Source organism: Notechis scutatus, chromosome 1, assembly GCF_049901735.1.
Source record: "Notechis scutatus isolate UNSWTSFEM ecotype Mainland chromosome 1, rNotScu1.2, whole genome shotgun sequence".
Lineage (NCBI taxonomy): Eukaryota > Metazoa > Chordata > Lepidosauria > Squamata > Elapidae > Notechis > Notechis scutatus.
This window is the reverse complement of record NC_142009.1, coordinates 109,833,208-109,852,183: the sequence shown is the minus strand read 5'-3', so window position 1 is coordinate 109,852,183 and position 18,976 is coordinate 109,833,208. Positions and strand designations below refer to the sequence as shown.

The 18,976-nt window shown below is 36.9% G+C and overlaps 1 protein-coding gene across 1 annotated transcript in view; it reads right to left on the bottom strand.

Annotated features, from left to right (window-relative positions):
- Nucleotides 1–624: 624 nt before the first annotated feature.
- Nucleotides 625–18,976, bottom strand: part of SIM1 (SIM bHLH transcription factor 1) — a 75,319-nt gene continuing 56,967 nt past the window's right edge. The window contains exons 9-11 of the mRNA XM_026666516.2: nucleotides 18,148–18,313; nucleotides 6,069–6,474; nucleotides 625–1,784 (exon numbers count right to left, since the gene is read on the bottom strand). Coding sequence (XP_026522301.1) covers nucleotides 1,048–1,784; nucleotides 6,069–6,474; nucleotides 18,148–18,313 — 1,309 coding nt within the window. The 3' untranslated portion in view covers nucleotides 625–1,047. The remainder of the gene's footprint in view (nucleotides 1,785–6,068; nucleotides 6,475–18,147; nucleotides 18,314–18,976) is intronic.

Here is an 18,976-nt window from a genome sequence, read left to right as displayed (position 1 = left end):
ACTTCAAATGTGATAATCTTTCAGAAGTGCTCTTTTCTCCAAACCTATGCCATTATATCACTTCCAATATACCTAGTTTCTCCTGATGTTGCTTCTCTCTTAAAGTATGGCCTCATCATACAAATATTTAAATTCAACACTTCTACCGTATTATTCCATATTAACAGTCTAATGTTTAATTAGCAATATTTGTGGCCAACAGGGAATTATTAAATAATTCAAAATGCTTTGCATTCTGCTTTGTGAATGTGTGTGTGTGTGTGTGTGAGAGAGAGAGAGAGAGAGAGTATTATGTATGTATGTATGTATGTATGTATGTGTGTGTGTGTGTGTGTGTGTGTATGTGTGTATGTATGGTATTTAGGTTTCTTCGGGTATTACACAAGATTAAAAAGAACCCAATACACAAGCCTCAGGATGGCAGATGAGATTCTGCCAAAACGTCGCTATAATGAAAGCACAAATATTAAGACGTGGGAAAATACCCGAACAAAGCTGAATACCATACATATAAATACCCACGAAAACTTAAGAAAAAATATGTATGTATGTATGTATGTATGTATGCATGCCTCGGTGTATGTTTGTAAATGTGTGTATCTTGTGTGTGTATACACACACACACACATTCAGTGCATAGCAGTCTTACTTTGTTAAGGCCTGAGAGACACCAGTAATTTATATAGATTTTCCTTAACTAGTTCAACATGCATGTCCATGCAAACAAAATGGCTAATTTTGCACAGCAAGAGCGCTCCCAACTTAGATCTCCTTCACAATGTGGTGCTAGCTTTATGGTTTGATTTTGTTTTCTTTACCTCAACCTTGAGACCAATGCATTTGAAACAGCAATTGGGATAAACTAACATTCAACACTACAAGAACTCTTTTCGTGCATTGTAGCTTGTCAAATGTTGGTTGCAACAAGAATTTTAAAACGTATGCGTCTGTGGTTATTACTCTGCAAAGATACTTGTCCTAGGACGACCTTAAAAAAGGTGGGGGGGGTAAGGTGGGGTGTGGGGGTAAGGAAGAGAGAAAGGCCCATCAGCTCCCATTGGTTATTATAACAGATGTCCCCTTGTGTCCCTGGGCTGGATCTTGCTGCATCCGTAGGTGAGAAGTCACATCAAAGTGTGATCCATTGCAACCCAAAGAATAGTTCCTAATTGTTTCACTGTCATAAAGGTGCTCCAGAGCAAATCCTGTTAAGGTGTAGGCATGCTTATCAAAGTATTGCCTATGGGAAGTATAATAATTGGGAGAGCTTGTGGGCTGATGGTCCCCTGGAGTCTGATGGGGGGACACGTCGGAATGAAAATAGTCTTTAGCCAAGAGCAAGCCTGATTTAGACATTCGATCAGACCCAGGGCTGTTTATTCTAGATAGCGTTGTGGGGCTGTTGTCATAGTCATTCTCCTGGGGGCTCATCAGTTTCCCATCCCGTTGTTGCTGTGTGTGTTCACAAGGAGGTGTAGTGGTGATGCTGGGGACTCGGCAGGCCTCTCTCAGCTGTTGCTGCTGATGGTAGTTTGTAAAACAAACAGTGTGCTTTTTCCCAGCTCCGTTCATGGAAACCAGCTGATCAGGGGTGGATTTCCGCTGCTGTAGCCTATTCTCTTCTTCTTTAATCATTTGCTGAGTCGCTCTAATTAGAGTTTCGATTTTGCTGGGCTCATGTGGGCTGCCCTGATACTGCTCAGAGTGGTATCGGTCCCCTGACTCACTAGCCGAACCAGGATCTGGGGAACTAACCACACTTTCTTCATCCCAGTGCCCTCTTCCTAAAAAAAAAATGAGGAAAACAAAGAGTATAAGTAACGAACAGTGGATTTTGCACCAAGTCCAGAAGATCATTCAGAACTGATGACTTCCTAAAGACAAAATAACAGTGTTAAGAATTTTAAGCCATTTATTATTATTATACGTCAAGCTCCAGCATGTAATATATCTTGGCCCTCATTGACTTACTGCCAATATAATGATATTTTATCTAGGTTAGTAGGATTATCTTGTCAAGTTCAGGTTCAGCTGAGGAACCTCTTGTCTCCTGACTTTCAGCCTTCTTACTTTGGATGTCTGAATTCACAGAAATCATCAAAGCTTCACTCCTTCCTTGTTTCTTCTTTCTGCGCCAACTCAGAAAGCTCAAACTGCCCAAGGAGCTGCTGATACAGTTCTACAGAGGAATTATTGAGTCTATCATCTGCACCTCTATAACTGTCTGGTTTGGTTCTACAACCCAACAGGACAGACACAGACTTCAGAGGATAATTAGGACTGCAGAAGAAACAATGGCTACCCACCTGCCTTCAATTGAGGACCTGTTTACTGCACGAGTCAAAAAGAGGGCTGTGAAAATATTTACAGATCCCTCACATCCCGGACATAAACTGTTTCAACTCCTTCCCTCAAAACAATGCTATAGAGCACTGCACACCAGAACAACTAGACCCAAGGACAGTTTATTACTGAAAGCCATCACTCTGCTAAACAAATAATTCCCTCAACACTGTTCAACTATTTACAAAGTGTACACTACTATTACTGTTAATATTCTCACCACTCCTTATCACCCATCCCTTCCCACTTGACTGTTTCCTAGTATGATTTGATTGTTGATTGTACCCTATGACTATCAGTAAGTGTTGTATGTTATGATTCTTGATTCTTAACAAATGTACCTTTTCTTTATGTATACTGAGAGTATTTACACCAAGACAAATTCCTTATGTGTCCAATCACACTTGGCCAATAAAGTATTCTATTCTATTCTATTCTATTCTATTCTATTCTATTCTATTCTATTCTATTCTATTCTATTCTATTATATTATATTATATTTCTGTTCGGGGTTGTCTCTGTAACATATCATTGCATCTTCCTACTTTGTATATGAACTATAATGCTTATGGGGGGGGGGACGTGCTGCTTGAGAAAGGAGATGTAAATATATTTTATAAATATTTTTATATATATGTACAATAACTAAAACAAACATGTTACTGTAAGTCCATGTCTGATATCATCTGCTACGATGATGTAACTGGTTCTAATTCTCTGTTATTGCTTTCCGGTCCTCTATCAATGGTGGATTCTCAGTTCATTTTCCCCTACATTTGCCATGGCTAAAATTCCAAGTCTTTTCCTATCCTTTGGACAATAAAGCACTATCATGCCATTTCCCTGACTCAACCAATACATATCAAAACATCGTCTTCAAATCACAACACAGGACAAAACGTTAATACTAAATGTAGTGAAGAATCTTCATTAGCACATATTCCATGGAATTTAGTCTATGTATCTATCAGGGTGGCTGTCCATATGGTACAAAGCAACTTGGAAGGCTAGATCAAAGAAAAAGATGTTCCTTTGTCACTGTCTTATTGCTATGTTATCATTATATTATAATTTCAAATTGTTGGGGGGGGGCAATATGATAACTCTGTAAACTGCTTGGAGAGGGCTGTCAAGCACTATGAAGTGGTATATGAGTCTAAGTGCTACTGCTATTATAATTTCTCCATTTAACTAGAAAAGGAGACTGGGTTCAACTTATAGGAAAATTTGGCTTTGCAAACTTTCCTCCCCTCTTAGCTCCTAACTGGTTCATATTTAGCAGAAGCCAGCAGAGCCTGTGAACTCTCTGCAGCTGTTTTCCTATGCAGAAAGCATAGGAAGAATCATCCCAAAGGGAATCTCATTTGACTTTCCGTAAGATAGTTCCTACATTACTGTGTATTGCAACATGTAAAATGCTTCTAGATTTTTTTCCAGCGTTAGCATGCAGTTCAAATAAATGTCCGAGTGTTGTTATCCCTAGCCATCAACTAATAAGCTGCCTAGTACAGGTTTTCCAAAAGGTATCTCCAATTCCAAACAAAAGAAAATATTTTTAAAAATCTTGCAATATCCTATTTTTTTTTACACGATGTTGGCAATCCTACACAAGAGCGCATGGGATCTCACAGGAGAATATGAAAATATTACATTATTTCAGATTGTATTAGTAGAATATTATGACCTCATATAATCTCTTGACATTTCAGCTTTTTTTCCCTAATGGCTGGGTAACTGCAAAATCATGTGCTGGTATGTCGGGACAAAAAAAGATTGCTATCTCTTGTACTAATAACATATGCCTACATAGTACATAAAGCATAAATGTGAAGATATAATAAAGGAAAACATGTATTTACATCAATAACACCTGAAAATTTAAAAACTCAAATCAAGTGATGCCACTTAGTTTTGTTTTGAAATGCTTCTTTGTAAGATAGGCAGAGATGCAATATATCTTGTCAACATATATTAGTATTTGTATTCAGAATCAAATGACATAAGTTTGTCTCGTCACGTTCAGTGCCTTGTGAACTGCACAATCAATTATTGGTTCAGGAACATTTGGACTGCCCAATAACTCTTACCAATGAAATTCATTTTTAACTTAAATTACTTCCACTCCTATTAATGTTTATTGACTGATGATACAAAAACTCAATGACTCTTAAGAGAAAAAAACCTGCTAAATTGAGTCCATTAACTGTTCATAACAAAATGGGTAGTTCGGGTTTTCTAACAGCACCTGAAGGTTGTTTTTCAGCCAATAACATAATGGCTGAATCAGAAATTACAGTGTTATTGTTTATATCTCAATAGATCTAATGAGGCAGACACTAAGTATTGAAATGTTTTCTATTTTTAAAGATATTTAATGTTGCATTTGTAAGCAAGGAACTCAGCAAAAGACATTGAACAGTGTGAAAAGGAGAAAATTATACCTTGTAGTAATAGCACAACTCTAGTAATATCATAATAATATACATCAAGTCTTTTATAAATAAAAGTATTTAGCACAACCTAACAACTCTCTGGATATGAAAAGACCCTGATTTTTTTACGAATGTCAACCCGACAACAATGATGGGGAACAATGATGACCATGCATTGACTGAACATCATCAGAACCATGCTTCAGTCTTTTGGATTTTTCCATGCACTCTACTGACTTTAAAGGACCAACAAAAAAAATGACATTGGATCCAGTAAAAAGAAGGAAAGGGTCAACTGAACATTCTTGGTGTCTTGAAAAAAATCCTGAAAGCACCATATGTACAGAAAAAATTAACAGCAAGAAAAGCTGTTATACTTCTGTTCTATTCCATTTTCTCCATGCTTTTAAATTTATTAATTCCCCTCTTCTCTACTATGTTGCCATTCATTTGTTAAGCCATTCTATTCATTTTGGGATTTCATTTTATTCAGTGATATAGCATATATATCTTGCTTTTTATTTTTACATGTTCGCCCAGCATAAGCCACATACCTTAACCCAAGTAATTTCTTCTGATGTGGAGACATGGGTTATTATTTCACAAAGAGTCACTTTCATTTTTTTCCTTAATTTCCTGAATTTTTGGAATTCTCTCTGTCTGGAATACTTCCTAAAGTTCGGTCTTTCAAACTTCTCCTTTTACAGTTTTGTTGTTTCCAGTATTAAATGTCAAAAAGAACTTTTTGTTCCCTTCTCAAAAATTCTAACCTTTCTTGGATCTGATCAATAAATTTGCTAGATTTAACACTTTTTAGATGATTATTTACATAAATAATCCATTAAATGAAGATATGTTTTGAAAAGAGGCTTTCCTATTCATCCCATCCCATCCTTTCCTAATCAAGAAGGCTAGCACAACATTTCTTACCAGGTTAGAGGCAATGTGTAGAGAGCTTCTAATCTGCAGGTAATCCTTACAATTATATTTGAAAGCATCAAGAGCATATTAACTCTTAGCTGATACCCAGTGCATATAAAATCAATTTTATATAGGTTAAAAAAAGGACTAGTGATAAAAAAAAACTCTATCTAACTTTTAAATAATTTTGGGCAGTCATGAAAAAAGAGAAAACATACTGTATCTGTAACAACACGAGGTCTAAAAACTACAGCACTCATAGAACAAATATTTCTAAATTGCATGTAAGCTGAGAAAAAATGCAAACACATTTTTAATATCTGGCTTAAGGTTGCTTATATAAGCAATAATTCAGGTTGGTTTATAACTTACCATGAATCCTGTGAATGGATGTTATGTGTGGCATGTTGCTTTCATAGGCTTCTCGGCTCTCAGGAGAAGATTTGGTTAGTGGAAGGCCAGATCGAGAACCCCACCATGCTTCCCTTCCAGGCTGTGGCGTGCCAAGAAAGTACCGACCAGCCTCACACCTGCCCCCTTCACAGGCTTGAGTATGGAAGTGTCTATCATCAGCTAACCTAGAATGGTCAACTGCAAAACCATAGCAGAGGGTACCACGATCCGAATATTGTCTATAGGCACAGGAAACATCATGATGCTGAGAGTTTGGTCTTTCAGTGGGATCCATTAATTGTGGAGATGCAGTGTCCGTCAGTGGACTTCCACCCCACTGGCTTTCATGATCAGATTCAGATCTTTCTGTATGAAACCCAGAATACTGCTGGATAAAAGAAAGGGGGGAAGAGAAGAAGAAATTAAGGGTAGATAAGTGCTGATCATTAATTTGATTTTCAAGGTGCTTAAGACCAGGTACAAATCAGTGTTCCTGAATAAAAAAAAATCTACATGCAGTTATGTGTAATATCACACAACCAGCTTGTGAATCAGGAGGTTTATTTTTTTTTAAATTGTTTGCTCAGTGCATATCCACCTCTATTTCATTCTTCCTGCAAATACCTATTATGGAAATCAAATGGAGTTATATTCTCTTTTCAGTTGTAACCCCACTGGAAAGCCATCTCCAGCCTCTTTTTTGGATTTTGCAATAGCTTTTTATTACAAAACTACAATTTATCTTGTGAGGCTGCCATTATACAGACCAGCATGTATTCATTTCTTCTGCAGCAAGTAGACTTCTTTAAGCAGCTTACAGGGTCATTAAAGCATTTTGTTCTACTGTTCATCAACTGGACAGTCTAAGGATCTGCTGGTCTGCCTTTGCCATCATTCTCATACATGGGGAATTTAGACCAACACATCTCAGGGCATTGAGCTGATGAAGGCAACATCTCTGAAATTATATTCACTGAAAAATATCCTGCTTGGTTTAATCTCCTTTAGTAGAGAAGAACAGATTGGTCTATTCATTCATCAATCCATTCCATCCATTTTATTTACAACTGAAAACAACTTACAAGTAATGTGTGTGTGTGTGTGTGTGTGTGTGTGTGTGTGTGAGAGAGAGAGAGAGAGAGAGAGAGAGAGAGAGAGAGAGAGATATTCAAATTTTTTACTACCGGTTCTGTGGGAGTGGCTTGGTGGTCGTGGCAGGTGAAGGATACTGTAAAATCTCCAGTCAGAAGTGGTATTTGCCAGTTCTCCGAACTACTCAAAATTTCCACTACTGGTTCTCCAGAACTGGTCAGAATCTGCTGAATACCACCTCTGGTGTGTGTGTGTGTGTGTGTGTATGTATGTGTGTGTGTGTGTGTGTGTGTGTGTGTGTGTGTGTGTGTGTTTCCAGCATAAAGTTTTCTGAAGCATGTATCCTTTTTCATACTTTACCCTAATGTGTGCAATTCATATTTTATTCATTTACTTTAGACACTTACATGTCCATCTATCTTATGCGTCATAACTATGGGCAGTTCACTTCAATAGTGATAAAAACATAAAAGAAACAATATCCACACACCTCAGTTCCCAAAATACAACTCTTGATGCCCTAAAACAATCCTTCCTAAAACATAACAGTCTTAATCACTGGGATTCGGTCTCATCCTATCCCAATAACTGGGGGAAAGTTGTCTTTTTAAGGACTTCGGAAAGACTAGTAAATGGGGAATCTGCTAGATTTTGGTGGACAGGGCAGAGGTCATGGAAACCTCCAGGTCCAAGAGGGACATAATCTGAATATGGTAACGGACTAATGTTAACATCCCTCAAACCCAAATCACAATATTACTGCACTGAGACAAAAACCCTCAGATTTCTATAAGAATATTTGATATTTTGAAAGAATGCATCACAGCATTCAGAGCAACATGAAATCTACAATATTTCAACATATTAATTTGGGATTAATTTGTCCAGGTCAAATCTGTTCAAATTGGAATTCATGAAAAATGGTCAATAATAATGCTCCAGTGAGTTTTACATTTAGATTCCTCAGGTTAAAAATCAACAAACTAAGATGTTATTTCCAGGGGTAGGATTCTACCAGTTCGCACCTATTCGCTAGAACCGGTTGTTAACATTCTAAGCAGTTTGGAGAACCGGTTGTTAGAAGAAATTACTGGCCTAATCCTGTAAGGAAGGCAGGAAAGAAACATTCTGGTGTTTCTTACAGAAACTGCCTCTCCGTTAACCCTTATTACATTCTTGGCAGGATTAGACTTCCTGTCTCTGGAACATCTCTGGAGTTTTTTCCCCCTCCTTTGCTGGTACTTTGCTTGTGTGGAGTGACCATTTAAAGTTCCAATGGCACTGAAAAAAGTGACTTATGACCATTTTTCACACTTACGACTGTTGCAGCATTCCCACAGTCATGAGAGGCCAGGCGAAGGGATGCGTGCCTTGATGTGAGTGATATTGAGTTGGCCACACCCAGCCAATAACATGACCACCAAGCCATGTTCACCCAGTCACATGACCACCAAGCCACGCCCACCACCTAAGCCATGCCCACAGAACCGGTTGTTAAAAATTTTGAATCCCACCTCTGGCTATTTCCCATCCCAAGTATTAATAGGTAAAACCAGAAACATATTTTGTGAAACATTCCTGACTTCTCACCTGCAAGTAATCATTTTAAATTCCTTTTGTCATACTATGTTTCAGCTAACAGGATGATACTTACTCCAAGTTCTTCAGGACAAATATTTTAGAATTACCTATTTTTACAGTATAGCATTATGTATAATTGTAAAACAGTTTTATACAAGTATCTTCTCTAGTTTTAAGTAGTAGTTCATGCTGTGTGTGGGGGGGACTTGTCAAAAAGTCAGAAAAATTATTTCAACAGTTTGATTGACACATTGGGGTTTCATTGTATGGCTGCTTCCCCCATTTTGACTTTTTTCACTCTTCCCAGCTGATATATCTGCTTCTCAGATAGATCCACTGAAAATGGATCCCTTAGAAATCTGCTGTGTATCTGGAGGAAACCTTTTTTTTCACCCAATATTTTTACAGTTTAGATGGATTTTGCTTTCTTCTCTCAGTTACATATTGAGACTTATTCTCAAGCAACCCTAGAATAAGCACGGTTATAAGACAACCTTGTTACCAGATATTAACTAATTTTTATACTGCCTTTGACTGATTTTCAGTGTTTAACAGATCTTCCTCTCACATGAAGGTATCTCAGAAACCATTAACACATGAACAATTCTCTAGGATTTTCATCTCTACAAGCCCATTCTAATTAAAATGTGCAAAAGAAACAAGCTTTGTTTTTGTCTAAGTGACATAGTGTTACATTTAATGCCTTATTTTGACTTCCTTCTTTGTTCAGACGGAAGGATGAAGGCACAACATTGGGGAGGAAGAAGACTAAACCAAGTGGTATGAAAAGGGGAACATCATCAGAACCCAACATGCATGAACTTAAATTAGAAAGTTGATCTTTGGTCAAAGGACAAGCACAAAGGGGCTACCACTCAGCTTCAGATGACATTTCATAGAAAATATGCACGGAGATGGGGAAGCTTTTTCAACCATATTTGGAAATGGTTTCACTTCATTTTTCCCCCACATCATAATTCCTACAAATTTTAATGTAGCTTGTCTGGTCAAATTACAAGGCAAGGACTGGGGCAAACGCTAAGAGGTTACTTGGCTAGGAATTATGCCTGAAATCAATTAGTGCCTTCTCAAACTGAAAGGGCCCCTAGCACTCAAGGAGTTCATATAATCTATTTCTGACCCAGTTTAGTCACTAAGGGCTTCCCGATTCCAACAAAGATGGATCACTAGATGTTGACAAAGAAGGGCTGACAATTCCTGAAAGATGGTCTGACATTCAGTGCCATTATTAGAATCCTGAAAGTTCTATTAATAAAAAAAAATCAAGAATACTTAATTTTAAGGATCAGTGAAGAGATATCCTGGAATGTATATTTCTCTCAATGGTCACGCAAACAGAACTTCTCGTTAATAGAAATAGAACAGATACTAGTCAGTGTATGTAAGTGGCAGTTCGTAAGCCCTAAGGGAAGTTCATTATGAATTCAAAGAAGTATTTTTAATCCATCTGCTTTTATTTTAACAAAAAGAAGCTGCAGAATTCTGGAATCTGTTTGCAAAAAGCTGGTCTTAAGGCAAACAGCTGAACGGAAGGATTATCAGAACTTGAGAATGATGAAGCTTCTTTCAAATCACTTTATTTTTCAAATACATGAACCAAAGTGGAGACCTTGTTCAAATCAGCAAAATGAATCAGGTGGCTTTGGAGCATTGGGTAGATTTTTTAATTTAATAGTTTTCTGGTGATTTTGGTACTGTGTCAGGCAATGTATAAAATTACAACATACTTCTCCATGGAACCCCTTCCACAACATGAGGAATGTTATGGGAGGGGTTCCATGGCAGATGTCAACAGGTGTATTAGAGCATGCAACATCCTTTGAAGCTCCCTTTTTCCTTCAAAGGGAAACTGTTGCACAAGCACAATAAGCTTTATTTTCTTTACAAAGTGTACAGTAAATGGGAGACAGGCTAAGTCAAGCATTGGCTCAAATATTTATTGTTTTTAGAATAATGTGATAAAATCTGTCAATCATACTTGTTCTGTGTCAGCCTCCATGACACTGTATCCAGGGGTGGGCTGCTGGGGGTTCGCAGGGGTTCAGGAGTGCCCCTAGCTAAGATTCTGTGCAGTTCAGAGAACCCCCAAATCCCACTCCTAGCTGGCCATGCCCACCCTTCACTTCTTGAAAATTGACAGAGTTATTTTCATCCATTTTTTCAGGAGGAGAACACATAAGAAAGAGGAGGAGGAGGAGGAGGAGGAGGAGGAGGAGGAGGAGGAGGAGGAGGAGGAGGAGGAGGAGGAGGAAGAAGAAGAAGAAGAAGAAGAAGAAGAAGAAGAAGAAGAAGAAGAAGAAGAAGAAGAAGAAGAAGAAGAAGAAGAAGAAGAAGAAGAAGAAGAAGAAGAAGAAGAAGAAGAAGAAGAAGAAGAAGAAGAAGAAGAAGAAGAAGAAATGTAGATATTTCCCTTTGAACATTCCCTAGGAACATTTTTTAAAAAACCAAATCTCAAGATGGATGAAATGGAATGGATTTCCTCTTGGGGCTTGAATCATAAACTTTAATTAAATCATTCTATCTTTAAATCTTGAACTAGAATCAAAACAGTCTGCACAAGCCTACTTTATAGCAACCTGGTGGGAATAAATTCAAGCCAAAGAACCCAATTCCAGGCTCTTGAAAGAGATTCTAAATTAATTCATCACAGCAACTTTTTACCTAGCAGGCTCAATGCATTACACTGATATATCCCTTCCTTCTTCCAACAGTTTATAATTGCACACAATTCTCCCTCTTCCAATTTTAACTCCATAACAGCCCCTTCAAAATGAGCTATTCTGAAGATTCCCTTTTCCTGTATGCTTGACCTGGAAGTTCTGCCTTCACTCTTAGTTGGATAATGTTTGATAATTAATTTCTGTGAAACAAAGGCAAAAATATAGTAGATTGGGCCTACTTACAAATATATATTCTGGCTAAAATGGACCGCAATCATCAGGGCTGTCAGCAGGTTTTATAACTGCTTACTAATTAAGCATTAATTCTTATATTAATTATAAATTCTTTTTTAAAAAAAATACAGGTTCTTTGTAAATACATTTGGCAAATGGTCACAAAAATGTTTAAACAGTTTCTTGACTGTGTTTAAAATGAGTTAAAAGTCTCTCATTATCTAAGGTATATAAATAAAGTATGGATTACTGCAACATGTCTATATGGAGCCACCCTTGAAGGCCACCTGGAAGTTACAAGTCCTTTGGCCCAGAATATCTTTGGGGAATTGCCACCTTTAGTCTGTGGCATTGCCCCAGACTGATTTAGTGGCATTGCCCCAGACTGATCCTGTGCATAACCTGGGGGTTCTCCTGGAATCATGACTCTTGCTTGAAGAGCAGGTTGCAGTCGTGGCCAGGAGAATCTTTACACAACTGTGAGTTGTGTGCCAGTTATGCCCTTTTCTGGACCAACAATCTCTGCTCAAAGTCACTGATGCTCTAATCATCTCTCATCTTGACTACTGTAATGCAATCTACATGGGGTGGACCTTGAAAAGTATCCAGAAGCTTCAGTTAGTTCAACATGTTGCGACTTGCATTGCTTTGTGCAGGTCTATATGTGCAGATGGAGCTGCATTGGCTATCAATGTGCATTAAAGTCCAATTCAAGATTCTGGTTCTCGGCTTCATAAACCTCTACATGGCTTGGGACCAGGTTACTTGAAAGACAGTATTTTCCAACTCACATCTATCTGACCCATCAGAGTGGGGAGGCAGGGAATGCTACAGGTCTTCTCTCCTAAGGAGGTCCATCTAGAAGGACCAAGAAGAGCCTTCTCTTCCCTCCCTGTGGAACATCATCTGCATGAAGATAAGATTGGCTCCCACACTCTTTCACACGGACTTGAAGACTTGGTTTTGTCAGACCTATTGGGATGCGGTCTATTAAATGGTTCATTTGATTATTGACACTAGTGAATTATTGGTATTTATTGTTTTTTTACTAGATTTATATTGTTGTAAGCTATGCAGAGTCACTGAGTGTGAGTTGAAATGTTCATACATAAATTACTGCAACACACACAGTGTTCAGCATCCCTAAATTTGTCCATATTATGCCTTTGTTGAATGAGATGCTTTGCCCCCCTCCCCCTATTTTCTTCTGGGTTCAATTTAAGGTGCTGATTATTACTTTTAAAGCCCTACATGGCATGGGGCCAAGTTAACTCAGGACTGCCACTTCCTGAGATCAGACTGGATAGAGTGGACCCATTCCAGCTCCCTTCCTCTTAAATGCTGCCATCTTGCTGTTGTTGTTAGTTGCAAAGTCGTGTTTGACCCATGGACAACATTCCTCCAGGCCTTCCTGTCCTCTGCCATATTCTGGAGTCCATTTAAGCTCACGCCTACTGCTTCAGTGACTCCATCCAGCCACCACATTCTCTGTCATCCCCTTCTTCTATTGCCCTCAATCTTTCCCAGCATTAGGCTCTTCTCCAGTTAGTCTTTCCTTCTCATTAGGTGGCCAAAGTATTTGAGTTTCATCTTCAGGATCCGGCCTTCTAAAGAGCAGTCAGGGTTGATCTCCTCTAGGACTGACCTGTTTGATCGCCTTGCAGTCCAAGGAACTTGCATCTTGTGGTTCCTTGAAAATGAGTATTTTCCATTGCAGCCCTGCCATGTGGATCTCCTATCTGAGATTTGACAGGCCCTTACTCTTCTAGCTTTTCAGATACTACTTAAAATTTTGAGACAGTCTCTTGTGCCCTGTCACCTTCCACCATACTCCACATCAGCAGTGGGATCCTACCGGTTCCACTACCGGTTCGGTGATCGTGAACGCATGCATGCGGACATAATGCATGTGCACCTAATGTACGCACTTTCCCCACACCAACTGAAGCCTGCACCGCCAATCAGCTTAGAAGATAAAGAGGAGAAAAGCACAGGGTCGAGTAGGAGGGCCGATCCTGCGTTTTTCTCTTTTTTCTCCTCTCAGCTGATTATCCCAGGCTTTTTTTTCTCCTTTCAAGCTGATCATGGGAGGCTTTTTTTTTTTTAACTACCGGTTCAGCAAAACTGGTCCAAACCAGTAGCATACCACCACTCCTCCACATAATGTTGCCCTTGAAAAGTATCAGGAAGCTTCATCTGAAGCAACATGCAGTGACATGAGCAGTTATGTATGTCCCTAGAATGGTACATGTTAAACTTCTGTTCAGTGAACTGTACTGGTTGCCAGTTTTTCCCCAAGTTTCAAGGTCCTGGTTCTAACTTTTAAAGTTTTAAATGACGTGGACCAAGGTTAACTGAAGGATTGCCTCTCCCAATTACATCTACCTGTATCTGTCCCATCAAGTCCAGCATGAGAGGTATGTAATTGGCTCCGTGTGCTAAATTAGCCCTGATGCTATTGTTCTTCCAGAAAATTCTTGAACTGGTTCTTTTTAGCAGGTTTGGGGACCTCATAGTGATAGGCAGCCTGCTAGATTATTGTATTATATGTGGGATTTTGGTACATTCTCCTGTGGTTTTATTTATAGTTTTCAGTAATTGTTTTAATGATTATTTAAGATTTGTTTTAATTGTTTTGTTGCACATTGCCCAGCATCATATTAGTGAGATGGGTGACTATATAAATTGATAATTAAGGATATAATGTGTAGGTTAATGAAGAAAGACTTGAAAAAATAGATGGCATGCAGGAGATTTTTAGCTTAGATAGTTAACTGTCAGCTATGTCAGATTCTATTAAGCTACTGAGCACCAGCCTATTTCAGATATTGGTGTTCACTGATTGTGAAATTTGTACTATCTGTTGCTACTCCTACAGCTTTTGATAGATAAACAGTTATCAGTCTTTATCTCACCTCCCAAAACATGTCTGGTTATGCAAAGAGAATCCTTTTATACCAAAATCTTTCCAGCCATCAAAAACTTCTGTTGCACTGGGCATCTGCAACTTTCCTCTTGATTAAACAAGTAGGAGATCACAGATGCAATCTACTTTACACACAGAACATATGTGCTTTTAAATCACTTTTATCTTGCCTTTTTAACTAATCTAACCCTGAAATATAAAGTATGGCAGAACAGATGGTGGAAGGCTTCGGTTAAAGTAATGCAGCATAACCATTAAAATAACCTCTACTAATGGCGATTCTGTACCAGTTCTGAATCTACTTTAGAACTTTTAAAAGTTTCCTTTCACTTTCAAATTTGCAAAGTTTGATGTATAATATTCTAACTAATACATTAAATATTTCATTCAATCTATGTAATTTAATTACTAGATTGAATAAAATAGACAATGTATCATTAAGGAAACATGAGTTGGTATGATTTGCTTTTATTTAAAATATTTATGTTCTCTGCTACTAACAAAAATGACTGAAATAAAAACAAACTTTCAGTATTAATTACATATCAATAGCCATTAAAAAGCAAACACATTATTTTAGTGATAGTTATAACCAGTGCAGTAATTGTCCTTGATAAACTTGAAGTTTTATTCATGCAAACAACACTCAAAACTGCAACTAAACCAAGTTTTAATAAAAGTGATAAACTTGAATTATAAATGTAGCTCAATAGGTTGAAACTAATGCAAACCAAATGTTTTACTATAGAAATTGTACTTTTTATGATGTGATCATTACAATAAAAATTAAAACTCAGGAGGTCATGGTAAGCAATGCTTCTTATTAATTTTATTTTTCTATTACTCTGTGTAGAATAAATAAGATTTCAGGAATTTAGAATAAATGAGTTCAAAATTTATTTGGTACCTGTGTAAGGATAGGACAATGATATGTAGCCCAGTAATAAACATTTTACCATAGTTACATCTTATTAAACTGAAAGAAGCCAAGTTCCATCAATTGAATTAAATAATATTTAGGTTCTGCTTGAAACTTTTGTTTATGGATAGGGTTGATTTTGTTGGGGATTGTCAGGATTTGTGCGGCAGAAACTTCAGTCACCTAGTTACTATCTTTGAAAACATTTACAGAATGCACTTTCGGTTTGCAAGCTGCCTCACTGCTCCCCCCTCCCTTTCTGTTGGCAACTCTAAAAAGACCATAGAAATATTTTATGAGTTGACAGGGATAGGATGTCAATTTAAAAAAAATTGTTAGGATAACATTTTCTCATGTTTGGTATCTTTTCACTTCATAATAAATAAATAAAAACTTGTGCTATTTTCCAATTCTTTTCAAAGGAAGAAAATATATTCCATGCTGTAAGCCAGAGGTGGGGGACTATGGCCCCTTTATGATTTGTGGACTTCAACTCTTAGAATTCCTGAGCCAGTAGGGCTGGTTCAGGAATTCATGGAGTTGAAGTCCACAAGTCATAACACAGCCATAATTCCCCACCCCTGCTGTAAGAAAATGACCTATATCAGTGTTTGAGAATATGGATTAACATCCCTTTGCTTACTTCAGAATGTATTCATTAATGTATATACTTGGGAGTTTTTTTAAGGGCCCTTACAAAGAATGACAATCCACATAAACAATGAAATGATAGGTTTATAGTAGATTAGGTTTGTTGCACTGCATTCTTCTACCAAGATTGTCCTTAGAAAAGTAGAAGTTTGATTTGATGACAGTGATGGTAATAATTAGTCCATGGCTCTGGAAAAATGCTACAATGTAGTTTTGAGCTGAGTACCTTCTGTGCCTTCAAGTTAAAAAGAAATACTAACGCTATCGATTGTAACACAATGCTGCAATGAATATTAATAATTATGTAGGCTTACAGCCTAGAAAAAGATTGATTAGATCATCCAACAGTCTACATGGAAAGGGGATACCAGTTGTTCAAGTTGGCTTTAGAAAAAGCTGAGGAACAAGAGACATTATTGCTGATATATATTGGGCATTTGAGAAAGCCAAACAATAATAATATGGAATCAGTATGTACTTCATTGATTACAGAAAATTATTTGATTATTCCAACCATGGCAAGCTAGAGAATGCTCTTAGGAAAATAGGAATTCAGAACAATTTATTGCACTCTTACAAAATCTAATACAGGACAGGAGGCCACAAAAAAAATTTAAACCTGGCAAAATGACTGGTTGCTGTTTGACAATATTGAGAGAGACTCAATATTTAAAACTGAAAAAATGCGGTTTTAAAAATTAAGGAAGAAATACCAATAACTTGCACCATACTTATGACATACTGATAGATGAAAATGCAAATAAACTGCAAGCTCTAGTGAGGAAAAATCAGTAAGCAAAAAATGGGGAAAATGGGATTAAGATTATACATAAAGAACAAAATATGGAAACAGAGATATATCATGGCAATGAAATAGTGGATAGTTCCTGCCTTTAGAATCAGTCAACTGTAAAAGAACTAGCAGTCAAGAAATATGCTACAAATTAGCACTTGGCAGAATACTGTAATAGTTAAGAACATGGATAAGATGCTGTGACATTTCTATACCTACAGTTATCTGTGACATTCTAAGGAAGTGAAAGTTGGACTTTGAAGAAGCAGTTTAGAAAGAATATTGACACTTGTAAACTTAGCATTGGAGAAGACTCTTAATGCACTGGATAACCAAGAAAACAAAAAAATGGATCATAAAAAAAAAAATCAATCCAGGAATCTCATTCAAAGCAAATAATCAAAATTATGTAGGCATATGATATTTATGAAAGTAAGGATGGCCTGATATGAATAGAGCTACCACTAGTGTCAAAGTTATATAATTTTATAACATACCCAAATTAAGGCTGCACCAGAACTTGAAAAGAAAACTCATGAATTACTGAACGTTTTTGTATATATTTTAGTTCTTTCTCTTGAACTTAGTGTTTCCATTTTTATTTCAGGTATCCCTCACCTTTTACTAAACTTGTATCCCTCCATATAAGTTGGACTACAATTCCCATTGTGTCCAAGCAGCATAGTTACTGTTTATACTTGCTGGGATTAGTGAGAATTGAGCAATATATCTAGAGATGTTAAATTAGGGAAGACCAAGCTAAACATTCAGGATTGACAACAATATGATTGAAGTCACAGAATGCCAATTTAGATTGAATGGAATCTTGTGAATTGCATAGGTGAATGCACAAAAGCCTAGAATTTCCTATAGAGATCCAATATAACTTTGTATTTTTCCTTTAACTACATTCTATATATGTGGTATTTGCAATTTTTGTTTGTTACAAGATCTGTGGCATGTCTTCAAATTAATATGAAATAGCTTCTGGCATTACATATGTTGTAATTAAAATCCTGATGCTGTTTACATTTCCTTGGACATTCCCTCAGTGAGAATATGTTGCCCAGTAATAACATAGATTAAACCTCTTTCAGCAATTATACAGTTATACTTCATTGCAAAACATTTCAAAAAGAAACTCAAGAATCTTTTTTAGCATATTAAATCAAGTCTCTTACCTGTGGATAAGGTGATGTCCTAGATTTGGACTTTGTGCCAGAGAGACGTGATTTGCTTCCTTTTCTATTGTCAGTTATAGTTGGAATTGAGTTTGCATATGAGTAGGCTGGTTTTGTAGCTGAAACCTGATCGAGGGAGAGTTGAAGTCCTTTGTATTCTGTATCCCTAAATAAAAAGTATAAATATATATTTAATACAATTCCATAAATACTTATGGTTAATTATTCAGCTTTCATTTTCTTCATTATTTAAAATATGCACAAATATTTTTTTTCCAGATTAAAAAATAAATAAAAGGTGGAACCAGTACATGAATAGTAAGTAAACAAACTCTCAACAATTTCATTTGAAATGGTTTATTAAGAATTAGTGAATGTTTATCTTTGAAAAGATGTTGGAAAAAAATTCTCCACTCAACATATTGTTTCATCCTGCAAACTTCCTCTTACCATTTTCTTTGCCAAACTGCAGCCAGGTGTAATTTATTATATAAATAGACGAGATTCCCAAAGCTGAACAAGTGTGCATTATATATTACAGTCTTTGTAGAGTCTGAACCATACATCCAGATTTGTTTATACTTAACAGTGCTAAACTTAGGAAACATAATAAGATGGCATAGAGATTTCTTCAGCTATGTGAAAAACTCTTTTGTGATGCCTTTCTGATTTTGCATTGATAGTTTAAAATGATAAATCATTATTTTCTAAATACACATCTGCTTCCAGTTTAGACCGAAGTAATCTAATTCACAAAACTACCCCATAAGAAATTTAGCATTTGAACTTCAAATAGCTCATGTAATAGTCATATGAAGTAGAACTGGAG